Source organism: Poecilia mexicana, unplaced genomic scaffold (genome assembly GCF_051168715.1).
Source record: "Poecilia mexicana isolate PSO_F unplaced genomic scaffold, ASM5116871v1 scaffold_2, whole genome shotgun sequence".
Classification (NCBI taxonomy): Eukaryota; Metazoa; Chordata; class Actinopteri; order Cyprinodontiformes; family Poeciliidae; genus Poecilia; species Poecilia mexicana.
Window position 1 is genome coordinate 2,420,681 of NW_028263371.1, and position 11,965 is coordinate 2,432,645.

Sequence of the window (11,965 nt, forward strand, 5' to 3'; positions counted from 1 at the left end):
AACCTTCTACTTGGTCTGGTTTCTAGTGCAAATATCTTAGTAAACTTGAAATAAGACAAAACTAACATTCAAGCAACTTTTCAGCAAAATAAAGGAGCTTGTTTAAAGTTGATCATTCAATAATTCCTTAATATTAACGAAAAGTACTAGCTGTAAGTGAAATAAGCTTGTAATATTGATAATAAAAGTACTACTTCTACTGGCAGATAATTTCACCTTTGTACTTTTGCATCAATATAAAGGAATTATTAAGTTAAAACAAGCTCCATTACACAATGGCATGTTAGGGTCAAAAAAACTCTGGAAATTCCCAATTTTTTTCTAGGAAATTTCTCTGAGATTAATCTAAGACGTTTTTGTATTTTTTCTTGAAAATCTTTGACTTTTGCAGAACCAAAATTTACTTGAAATATTCTGAAATGTTTGGAGGAAATTTTGTCCTTTTTTATGTATGTACAATGGCCCTAACATGCTTTCATAGCTTTAAGTCAATAATTCCTTAATATTAACGGAAAGTACTAGCTGTAAGTGAAATAAGCTTTTTGTATGTGTGTGTGTGTGTGTGTGTGTGTGTGTGTGTGTGTATGTATTACCTGGTAGAGCGAGCGGACGGTGGGCTGGAACACCAGGTTGGTGTTGAGCAGGAAGGAGCGGAGCAGCGGCTGGGGGTAAGCAGCCAGCTGGGCCAGGATCCCTGTCAGCAGCAGGTTGACATGAAGGCTGTTGGACAGCATGTTCTCCAGGCGGGACAGCAGGACGCTGATGAAGGGACCTGCAGGAGGAGCATTAGCTGCTTTTACGTCGACCACGGTTCAATTTGACAGTTTGAAAATACATTTGCTCAATGGAACGCTCCGATTTTGAAAAAAAAAATTAATAAATAAATAAATAAAATTCTTGTTCTTCAATAAGTTTTTGCACAAGGATGTTTTTTTTTTTTTTTTGGCCATATGAAGATTGGTTTATTTCACAAAATAATGGAACCACATTTTTTTTGTCATCATTTGTTACATGATACACAACTAGATGTCCGTGGTGCAATTCACATAGCAGAAGGCAACAGGAAGTAATAGGATAATGACGGTGCTGCATGTTCAGTGAACAAACTTATTTATGTGTGATTTTAATTGTGTGCTTTATTTAACAGAAAATATTCAAAAGTTGTTTTCAAAGGAATAAAGACTTTATAATATAAATTATTAGAGTTAAATAATATTCATACCTATCAGAATATTGTGAACACGTCATTTACATTCATAAAGGTATACTGATACATTACTTATAAATAGGAAGAAGTCAAAATTGTGAAAATTGGAGAAGCAGTGAAATTTTAATATGTTTGTACTTCTACCCAGACATTTGAATGTTTATCATTTATTGTATTATTGTCATTTTATTTGCAATTTATAACGTTCAATAAAATTAGAAAAAACAAAAAAGTACAAAAACACACCAATTGCTAAACTGTTGTTTTTTCTTAAGAAAACAGTGAAATGTTTGAAAAGGCAGCTTCTGATTGTTTCCATGTTGTGTTTTAGCAGTGAGTCTGAACTGACCTGTGAAAGGTAAAGCATAGTTTCCTCTGGAGCTTCCACTCCTGAACCTCTGGATGGCCCCAACCGGAGACTGTGGCTTCTCTGACTCTGGAGTCTCAGCTGTAAAGGAAGTGAAGTCCATTTCTTCCTCTTCCTCCTCCTCCTCTTCCTCTGTTGCTGCAGTCTTCCTCACCTCTCCATCAGCCCTCGCCGGTTTCCCACCTGCCTCGCTGACCAGAGAGCGAATCAGCTCCTCATACTGAGCTAGAAGATCCTCACTGGTGTTAGTCGCCTTCTGCAGGTTCCCGTTGCAGTCAGTCTGACCTTTGACCTTGGCTTTTAAGCTGTTCTTTGCGTTATCGGCTGTCAGGGTTCTACTGAGCCCGTTCTTCGGTGAGGCCGGAGGGGCCTCGTCCACCTGTGGTGCCCGCTCCGTCTCTGAGACGTCTTTCTTAGCGACCAGGTCGTACACCATGACGTCGTCCTGGAAGTCGCTCTCCTCAGAGTATGATCCTTTCACCAGCATGATGGCCGACCGCCTCATCTCCTGGATGTGCTTGGGGAGCGGCTCAGAGGAAGGCTTGGGGTCCGCCGAGGCCTCAGCTTCCTGTACTGGACACGCGTCAAAGCTGTCGTCCCACTCCAGCTCCAGCTGGGCGAAGGAGGCCAGCTCTTTGATGGGCCGGGGGTGAGGCGGCGGCGGCAGCAGCGGCGGTGGCGCCGGTGGGGGCAGGACTCTCCTCTGAGCCTGCCGGCCATCCGGTGCCGGCTCCTCCAGGACGCCCGCCTGGTACCGCTCCGGAGGCGGGTTCTCGCCGTCGTACGGCGCCGACCACACCTGACAGGCCCGGATGCAGCCGCTGATGCTGAGGCGGGCGTCGTAGAGGTAATGCAGGTAGCTGACGTCCAGGTAGATCTCTGAGCCGATGGTGCAGCGGTTCCCAGAGCCGTCATCCTCGTCTGAGCAGCTGCCCTGCTGGTCTGATGGCGACAGAGAACAGGCGGCCATGTTTATCCATCTTATTTATTAGCCTTAATTGATGGTGACACAAAATAAAATACACAAACTGAAGAAAGCAGCAGCCCTATGGAGCCCTGTCGCAATAAATCAGTTCATCACATGATAAATTACAACCACATCAATAATTTCCATTTGCATAATTTATTGTTGTTTTTGCTCTTTTATGAAAAACTGGATGACAAAAGTCTTCAGGTGCTTTGGCCTTTTTCTTTGAAGAATAATTTTGTTTATAGAGATTCATAATTCATTTTATTTGTTATTTCTGTTGTTTCTTTTTATTTATCTTGCACATTTAAAATTTCTTCCACTTCCAGTGTTTAATGTTCAATAAAATTGAAAGTTTATTGATCCTTCAGAATGTGTTCTTGCATTATTAGGCCATTACCTTTACATTGCTTGAAAATGGCCTCAAAACAACATTATGGTTTATCCTAGTAACTTCTGGGACAATTTAACAGTTACCAATGTTACTGTTTTAAATAATAATATAATAATAACAACATTATTATTATTATTATTATTATTATTATTATTATTATTACTGTAATAATAATAAATAAATAAATAAATAATAATAATAATAATAAATAAATAATTATATTATTAATAATAATAATAATAATAGTAGTAGTAATAATAATTAATAAATAATTATAATAATAATAATAATAATAATAATAATAATAATAATAATAATAATAATAATAATAATAATAATAATAATAATAATATTAAAAATAGGTGTCTTTTTTAAATTGGATTGTTATGCTGAAGGTTTTACAGGTGGTGTAGACAGTTTGTCTACATCAGGGGTGTCAAACTCCAGTCCTCAAGGGCCGCTGTCCTGCAACTTTTAGATGTGCCTCTGCTGCACCACACCTGAAAAGAATAATTAGGCCATTAGCAAGGCTCAGGAGAACTGATCTACACAGGGAGGAGGTAATTAAGCCATTTCGTTCCACTGTTTTTTACCTGTGGCACATCTAAACACTGCAGGACAGCGGCCCTTGAGGACTGGAGTTTGACACCCCTGGTCTACATGTTAATAAATCATCAGATTACATCAGCAAGTACTGATATTAGAAAATATCATTTGTATTTTTGAATACTTTAGTACTTGCAAAAGTAAGTATTTCAATACTTTAACATTAGTCAAGTTTAGAGTAAATCTACTGAACTTTTACTATTTGAGAAAGATTTGATCATGAGTGTTAATACTTTTACTCTAGTACTGAGTAGTTTGTCCACCACTCTGTCTATTGGAACTGCTGCAGAGCAGAAATAATGAGTTTGACATCAACAGCAGGAGGTAAAGTGATGTAACAGAGCGGAGCAGCAGGAGGTCTCAGTGTCTGGTAATACACACCATCATCATCATCCTCCCTGTTCCACACTGCAGCTACATGCAGATCAACACCTGACACACATTTCTCTATGATCACTTATATCTCATTTTTATGTTCCTGGCCTCTCTGCAGCTCATTTCTACAACATTTAACATCACAGCTGCATTACTGTAACATTCCTGACACAAATATGGCCTTGCTGTAGATTTAGAGGCTTTAAAATGTGTCTGAAAAGCTTTCGTTCATTTTAACTTCATAAGGAGGTTTATGCTGGAGGAAAGCACAATGGCTCCTCAGGCGAGTGGAAATAAACCCACCAAGAAGCTTATGCAGGATTAGAGGACATTTTGTCTTTACAGTGAATTCCAGCTGGGCAGGTCCACTTCTAGTTTTTACCTCAGAAAATAATTTACTAAAATATAATCAGGTACAGAGAAAACAAGCTTATTAAGGACTTTTATTTATTTATTTATTTTTACTTTTTCACCTGCCTAGGAATAAAGTGAACAATATCTAATAAAACAAAGTCATCTGTTGTGTTTCTGGAAACATTTTTTTAAAAGAACACTGTAGATCAGAAACATAAAGAGGATCTTCCATGTTCGCACTTTTATAAAAAGGAAAGCATTGTCCTCCATGTTTTTTGGTTGGTGGTTTTTGCCCATTGTTTTTAGGATGGAAACAATCACTGGTGGCATAAACAAGTAAATATAACTGATCAAAACCTGGAAGACTTTTAGTCTCAGACATGGAGAAAGGGAGGGTTTTGTGTCTTTTCATGTCGTTTAAATATCTAGTTTCAACAGCGTATCATGTCTAACTTCCATACACTCCTTAGCTACCTGTGTTGCTGGAGTTGTTTGGAGTTTCCCCTCCCTTGGAGAAGAGGATGGACTCCAGCTGGCGGAGGGGCGGGGGGCTGCGGTCAGGGGAGCAGCAGGACGGCGTCAGCGCCAGGATCTTGGCCGCAGATCCTGAGTAGAAGTCCCTCTCCCTCACCACTCGTCTCTGACTCAGCATCATGTGGTTGCAGGGGATCAAGTACCTGCAGAGGCAGGCAGGAAGGCGAGTCAGGAAAACCCGGGCGGTCGGGGGGGCTTTGACAGAGGGGACGGCAGAGAGATAATCCTGGTGGGAAAGGCTCATCTGGTCATAAATGAGCACATGAGCCACTCACTTGAGGACGAGCTGCAGCATCACATCCTCGCAGTAGAGGCCGATCAGAGTCCGAAACAGCGCCAGGGACACCGTTCCCAACTGGAATCGTCATGGAAACACACAGACACAAAAAAGGATGAGGAAAAATATCCACCTGACCTGATCTATTTAAAGGGGCAGTATTATGTGGTTTCCAGGTACAGAGTGCCATTTTATAGCACAATCAAGTAACTATATTTTATGACAGTTGTTGTCATAAAAATGCTGCATATAGCAAACATGGCTTAAAGGAAATCTGACTTTGTAGTTTAACACATTGAAATTGAAATTGGAAAGAATGTGTGGATCTGGCGCTGTACCTGGAAGGGTGTGTTGATGCGGCTGACCAGTGTATCTAGAATGTAGACGCCCTCATGCTGGTGGAGGAGGAGGAAGGAAAGGAACGTTTGCAGTAGGGCCGGCTCGGTCATGCTCCTCAGGAAGAGGTCAAGGTACGCCGTGGTGGTCATCACCTCCTCTAGAGTGAGCTGCATACAGCAGAAATTGGCATAATCCAGATACCTCTGCTTTGTCATCAAGAACCAGTCGCATGTGATGGTAATGGGAAAAAAACAACAAACCTTGTGCAGTGCTGGTGCGAGGACAGGTACAAGGAAACCATTATAGATGTAAGCCAGCAGCTGGTCTCTGATGGTGTGATGGGCAACCTGGAAACAGTATCAAGAGAAACGGGGCCATTACTGAAATACTGTGGGACCACATGTTTGCACAAGAACAGGAAATATCTTTTGACTCCCTGTGGTTTGCTCCAGAAACCAGGCTGTGTTCTTTAAGGGTGGCCTATTGTACTTCCTTGAACAGAATATGAAAGGTCTATGGGTGACACAAAACATATTCATTACATTTTTTTTTGCACAAAATCATTATCAGATAATGAGATTTTACCAAGTCGGTTGTGCTATTTTAAGCTCCTTTCAGAATGTTTTAGGACCTCCTAAAATATTAAAACAAGTGACCTAAATCTTTTAGATTTAACGGCAGCTGGAGGTTTGAGAGGACCATCTGTGAGAGTCCTTTTGGTGGCTGTGACCTTTGCCCCCACAAAGACTCCACCCCACAGGCTCACCTGGATCACAGCGTTGCAGAATTCCAGTGAGTTGAGAAACTGGACCAGAGAGGGCATCCGGAGCCACTCCTCCTTGTGAAGGCAGTGCCACTCCTCACTGGAAACCTCCAGCTTGGTGGGAAGGGATGAGTACAGCCCACTCAGTCCAGTGGCCAGCACCTGAGAGACAGCACACTGTGAGAACTGGGACCTTCAATCTCAGATGCATTCCATTCTTGATTCCAGTTATGCAGTTTGTATCATCTACATAATACATATTACTGCCCCTTTAAGTCAATAATTCCTTAAAGGGTCAATAGTTTGACTTTTCCAGGCACATAGTGCCATTTTATAGCATAATGATGTAACTATGATGTAACTTTTATAACAACCTTCAGTTATTATAAAAATACTGTATATATCAAATTTGATTTAAAAGAAATTTGAATTTGCAATTTAGCGTTGTGAAATTGGGTCTCTGTCTTTAAAAATTTCTACTCTTTCTGAAACTCAGCCTTCAGGGAATCATCACAACATGGCTCCTCTATTGACCTTTTAACAATGTTTTTTACCAGCGATTTGCTGAGAAATAGATTGCATAATGAGCTCAACAGAAGCTCATTTCCACCAGGTGTTTGCTAATTGTTGCTGACTAGTCTGAAGGAGCTGAGTGTGGGAGTCACAGTGGAGGGCTGCTCTGTGAGGTGGAAGCTCAGAAACTGCAGCTCTGAGGAGGAGCTTCATCCTTGAAGGTGGCGTAAGGTTCCCCCAGGCGTTAAACGCAGCTGAATGGTTACCATGGAGATCAAAAGATTTCTCAGAGAATCAAGGCAACATTCCAGGTATGTTTTTCATTAAGGAATAACATTATAACATGATGTAAAGCTAAAAAGGTCAATTTTACAGAATACTGATCCTTTAATATTGAAGAAAAAGTAACAGGTGAAATAATGTGACAGTGAATTTTTTTTCCCATTATTTCACTTATAACTACTACTTTTTCATCAGTACTAAGGAATTATTGATTTAACCAGCTTTTGTTTCTTGCTGAAAATTTCAGGTAAGTTGTTTTTTTTTCTTCTTTCAGGTGTACTAATACATTTTCACCAGAAACTAGAGCAGAAACACTTAGTGTGTGTGTGCGGTGTGGGAGCCTCACCGGGCAGAAGAAGGTGTTCTGCGCAACGTGCTTGGCCACCCTCTCATCCTCGGCAGACAGCGACATGATGAGCAGCAGGGCATCTCTGGCCTGCTGACCCACGGGGCCCTCCCTGTGGATGAAGGGGATGAGGAGGGAGAAAATGAGGAAGTTGGTGGCCCCCTGGTCCTCGCTGGTGTGGAAGAACAGCTCCAGAATGGACGGGTCCTTCGCCAGAACGCAGCAGAGCTGGTGGAGCAGCAGCACCAGCTCCGCCTCCACAGTCGGCGCCGCCGCGCCCGAGCAGGACGACAACAGCATCATGAGGGGCCGCAGGATGGGCTTGTGATGTAGCAGCGGCTGGTGCGCCTGGCCCACCAGCATCTCGTACATCTTCAGCTGCTCCAACTTCATGTCGTCAGTGAACTCCCTGCGGAGGCTCCACACGAACAGGCGCTCCATCACATTCTCCATTACCACAAACTCCAGGATGGGCCCCATAGCGCCCCCTAGGCCGCTCTCCTCCTCCATCAGCAGGAACAGCATGTGCTCCACGTAGTTCTGCACAGCGCTCGCCTCGTCTCCCGGGATGGGGCCGAAGCGGGGGCCCCCTGCTGCCCCGCCAACCAGGCCGATGACCCCCAGCGTGGAGCTGCTGCGCAGCGGGTCATGCTTCTCTAGGATCTTCACAACCTGCAGGAAGGAACCCAGAAACATGCCAGCTGTTAAATGAAGAGACTTTGATTTAACCCAGGATGCTGATCTGTAGGTGAGCTTCATCTCTGGAAGAGATGCGTTTTCCTTTCTCTCCATAAAAACATTATAAAAGTGGTAGAAAATCTAGGAATAAAGGGAAGGAAAAAATGATGGCTGATCTGCTCTGATTTGGACACAGATGGATCACTTTATCTGAGTCTGTCTGTTCTACAATATTCACCTGAAGCAATAAGATGCTTGCAGAATTTCTACCTTCTGTTTGAAACGTTTTTGCTAGGTGGAAACCAGGTGGAAGCCAGGGGGAAACTGGGTCAAAATGAGTGGAATATGGATAGAAACCAGTGAGAACTGGTGGAAACCGAGTGGAAGTGGATCAAAAATGGGAAGATACAGGTGGAAACCAGTAAAAATGGGCGGAGAACATTTGGAAACTGGTGAAAACCAGTTGAAACAGGTGAAATCAGGTGAAAACAAGTGGAAAACGGATGGAAACCGAGTGGAAACTGACTCATGCTGTACAAATAAAGTTAACTCTGCGGCTCAGAAGAAAGCAGCTTTTGTTGCTGGCAGACCCTCCCATGTGTGTCCACTGGGTAGAAACCAGAGTCACAATAATGGGCCCAGTGTCCCCAGCTTGACACTGTTGCCATGACAATAACTGGTTGTGTTTGAGAGAACTGGGCATAGCTAATGGAAGCTTAGAAAGAGTTTATCCTCCCAGCCGCAGCCTGATAGACCTGATGGGTCTGATGGACCTGATGGGTCCCTGCGATTTGGGCTCATCTTTGTCCTGGTCTGTAAATCAGCCAGGCAGCATGAGTTAGTTTCTGTTTATTTGCTGAAAAGCAGCTTTTTTTAAACAAAAGGCGGAGAATGTGTTGAACTTGTAATATTGTAATATCTTTTCTTAAATTTTATTTTCTTCATCTCTAGCGGAAGAATGGCATGAAGTCTGACAGCTCTGGAGGAATTCGGTTTGTGGTCTTTGGCTCCATCAGAGCAGACACCAATACGGAATGTTGGAAACAACGTTTAATACATTTTCACTCAAAATGTTAGTGGAAAAGTACAAATACAGTTCCAATGTAAACTTAGGACATGTGTTTTTATCCAGAAAACCTCTTTTTCCAACTCATCTACTTCATCCCTACTTTATGAATCATTTTGACTCCTCTTCATCCCTCATTCCAACATCATTTCATCCTTTTTTACTCCTCTTCATCCCTCTCTTTCTCCTCATCTCTCCTCTGTGACAGAGGTATCAACAGACAGCGGCTCTGGGCTCATTAAACAGCTCTGAGTTTTCACTGAGTCCCTGAACAAGTTCTGCGAATGGGTGAGTTATGGGTGTTGGCACAACAGTACGAATCACATGGTGCTGGTGTCAAATTACCGAGTTCTGCCTCTTAACTGTGTGTGAAGCTTTGTAGTTCAGAGGTAGATGCTTCAAGAAAAAGGTTTCATCTAACAAAGAGACTGGTTTTGACATTTTGAAACTAAATTTCCTTTATGGAAACATGCCAATTTCAAAATAAATTCTCGTTTGTTGATAAAAAGTTTTTGCAACTAGGATTAGGTGGGATTTTTTCTTTTTTTGGCCATATTGAAATTGGTTTATTTTGCAAAACTGCAATGGAAACACTTTTTCACACCACGAGTCACATGACTGAGAACCAGATTTTGCCAGTGGCGCAAACCACGAAGACGACTACAGGAAGTAGCTGGAGGGCGCATCATGTTTTTGAATAGCTTATCGCATGAACAAACTTATTCACATGCGATTTTAATTGCATTTCTTAATTAATGGAAATTACAACCCTAGTGGAATATTGGCAAAGTTTTGTGTACATTTGGAATGGAAACATAGCTAGTGTCAAACATTCTTTAAATTTAACCCTAAAAAAATTTCATGAAAAATTGGTATGGAAATGTTTTCTTTGACTTTTGTGATTTTATGTGTTTATATGTGCTTAAATTTTACAGAATGTTTTACATTACGGTGGTATGTCACTGATGTCTGGTTCCCTTCCCACAGTGGAAAGGACTGACCAGTTTGATAAGGTTTAACATGAAGGAGAAAGATGAATCCAGACTGCATTTCAAGCTGCTCTTATGCTTCCACTGACATACAAACCATCTGAGGTTAAGTAAGGTTGGTATTATCCGGAGCTTCATGTGCATCTGCTGACCTGGCCAGGGATGGACCACGCACTAAGAAGAATACAAACTTTGAAGTTTTACTCCAACAGAAAGAATTTAATTTTAAAACTAACTGCCTCACAGAAAGCAACCACAGTCCAATCAAGACTAAAAACCCACTTATTGCTTTTGAACCATAATCAATGAAACATTAATCAACAAGCTGATGTATAACAGTGGCACAAATTTGTAAAAGTTCCATACTGCAGCTTTAAAGCTTTCAGAAAACAGAGACTGGAAATCCATCTGGAATAAAAGCCACAACATCAGGCTACATTTAACCGACTCAGCCAAGCCCTGGAAAAGGAAGGTTCTGGCAGCAACAAAGAAAATGCAGACTTAGACTAAAATGAAAACACAGCTATGGTCGGTGATGTTAGGGACCACACTTAGTTCCTATCGGACCTCTGTGTACCCTGTCCCGTCACTCTCAGTCAGGATGGAGGGAGGAGGCCCAGTTCAGCCCTGCTGGTCCTACAGGGGTAAACATGGCGCTTTAGAGAGCCAAGAGCCAGAGACAAACTGCTGCATGCTGCCAAGATTCCAGCAGCCCTCACCACTGAGGTTTACTGAGGTCACTTTTACTCTCAGGCTCGGAGGCAGCAGCTAAGACTTTCAAAACGACTCACCCGGCTGCGGTTTTTAACGCCACGCTTCGAGGAAAACTGGACAGGACACAAGAAACTGCATTCAGCTATCTCAGAGTTTATTCTGTTTCATAGATTTCTACGACAGTTCTACAAACTGTTATTGTAGGAAATATATGACAGTTTTGATGATTAAATGAATATGTTTGGAGGTTGGTTCATTAGAAGCTTTCAGGCCTTTAGTAAAGCTTAAATTAAGATGAGTAGTTCATAGATTTTCTTTTTCATTCCCACATTTATTTCAATAATGTACTGGTTCATTTCAACAAACCAGATCAAAAAGTTAATTAAAAAAACGTTTATATTACTGTACTGTGTATATATTCATGACGAACAGAATGATATAATTATTTCTGCTCATTTTAATAGTAAAGAAGGGAAGCCAAAAAAAGCATTACTGCCAAAATCGATCAATGTTCACACTGCGAAAGCAAAGCGAATCAATGGAAAGTTTAATTGAAGGAAAAAGTACAGGAGACAAATAACACAGTTGGAGCAATAAAAGGGATTATTCCATTGCTCTTCTCTACTTTTCTGAAAAAGAGAATTTTGTGTTCTTATTGACATGTAAATATCTCACTCTATGTGTCATAAATCTACAAAAAATATTAATTAGATTTTTTTTAGTTGAATTACTTCTTTAAAATGTACTTCTTTAAAACCGTATAGTTTATTGAGATGCAGCTGTAAGCCTCCTAAAACTTCTGGTGCCTTACCTGAGCCCAGTGGTTCTTGAACACAATCATGCACGTCTCTGGGTCCACCCCTTTCAACACCAGAGACTGCCCATCTTTGTTTCCATTGGCAACCACAGAGGCCATCATGGTCACCAGATCACGTGGGGTTAGTCATGTCACACAGAGAAGATGCCTACTGAGAGCCTTCAGAGCCACGGGAAGGGAAGTGACATCGGAAAAACCTAGGGAATGTGGAAAAAGAAAACACAAATACCCATCATCACTCACAGAACCACAAAATCTTGCTTCATAAAACAGCAGAAATGCTGGAATGATATGAAGATGTTGAGTCGGGCAGGCTGGCCCCCGTCTTAACCTCTGCCTGGCTGGGTAGCAGCTATGATAGGCATGCAGGAAGGAGA

The 11,965-nt window shown here is 41.7% G+C and overlaps 1 protein-coding gene across 3 annotated transcripts in view; it reads right to left on the reverse strand.

Annotated features, from left to right (window-relative positions):
* fhip1aa (FHF complex subunit HOOK interacting protein 1Aa) overlaps positions 1-11,965 on the reverse strand; it is a 32,336-nt gene that overhangs the window by 4,136 nt on the left and 16,235 nt on the right. For 2 of the 3 annotated variants that reach the window (XM_015010753.2, XM_015010754.2), the window contains exons 3-11: positions 11,583-11,785; positions 7,325-7,996; positions 6,187-6,345; positions 5,681-5,767; positions 5,420-5,587; positions 5,080-5,159; positions 4,745-4,947; positions 1,557-2,516; positions 594-772 (exon numbers count right to left, since the gene is read on the reverse strand). In XM_015010753.2, the coding sequence (XP_014866239.2) occupies positions 594-772; positions 1,557-2,516; positions 4,745-4,947; positions 5,080-5,159; positions 5,420-5,587; positions 5,681-5,767; positions 6,187-6,345; positions 7,325-7,996; positions 11,583-11,690 (2,616 nt within the window). In that variant the 5' untranslated portion in view covers positions 11,691-11,785. The remainder of the gene's footprint in view (positions 1-593; positions 773-1,556; positions 2,517-4,744; positions 4,948-5,079; positions 5,160-5,419; positions 5,588-5,680; positions 5,768-6,186; positions 6,346-7,324; positions 7,997-11,582; positions 11,786-11,965) is intronic. The other variant, XM_088008888.1, reaches the window with a different exon arrangement.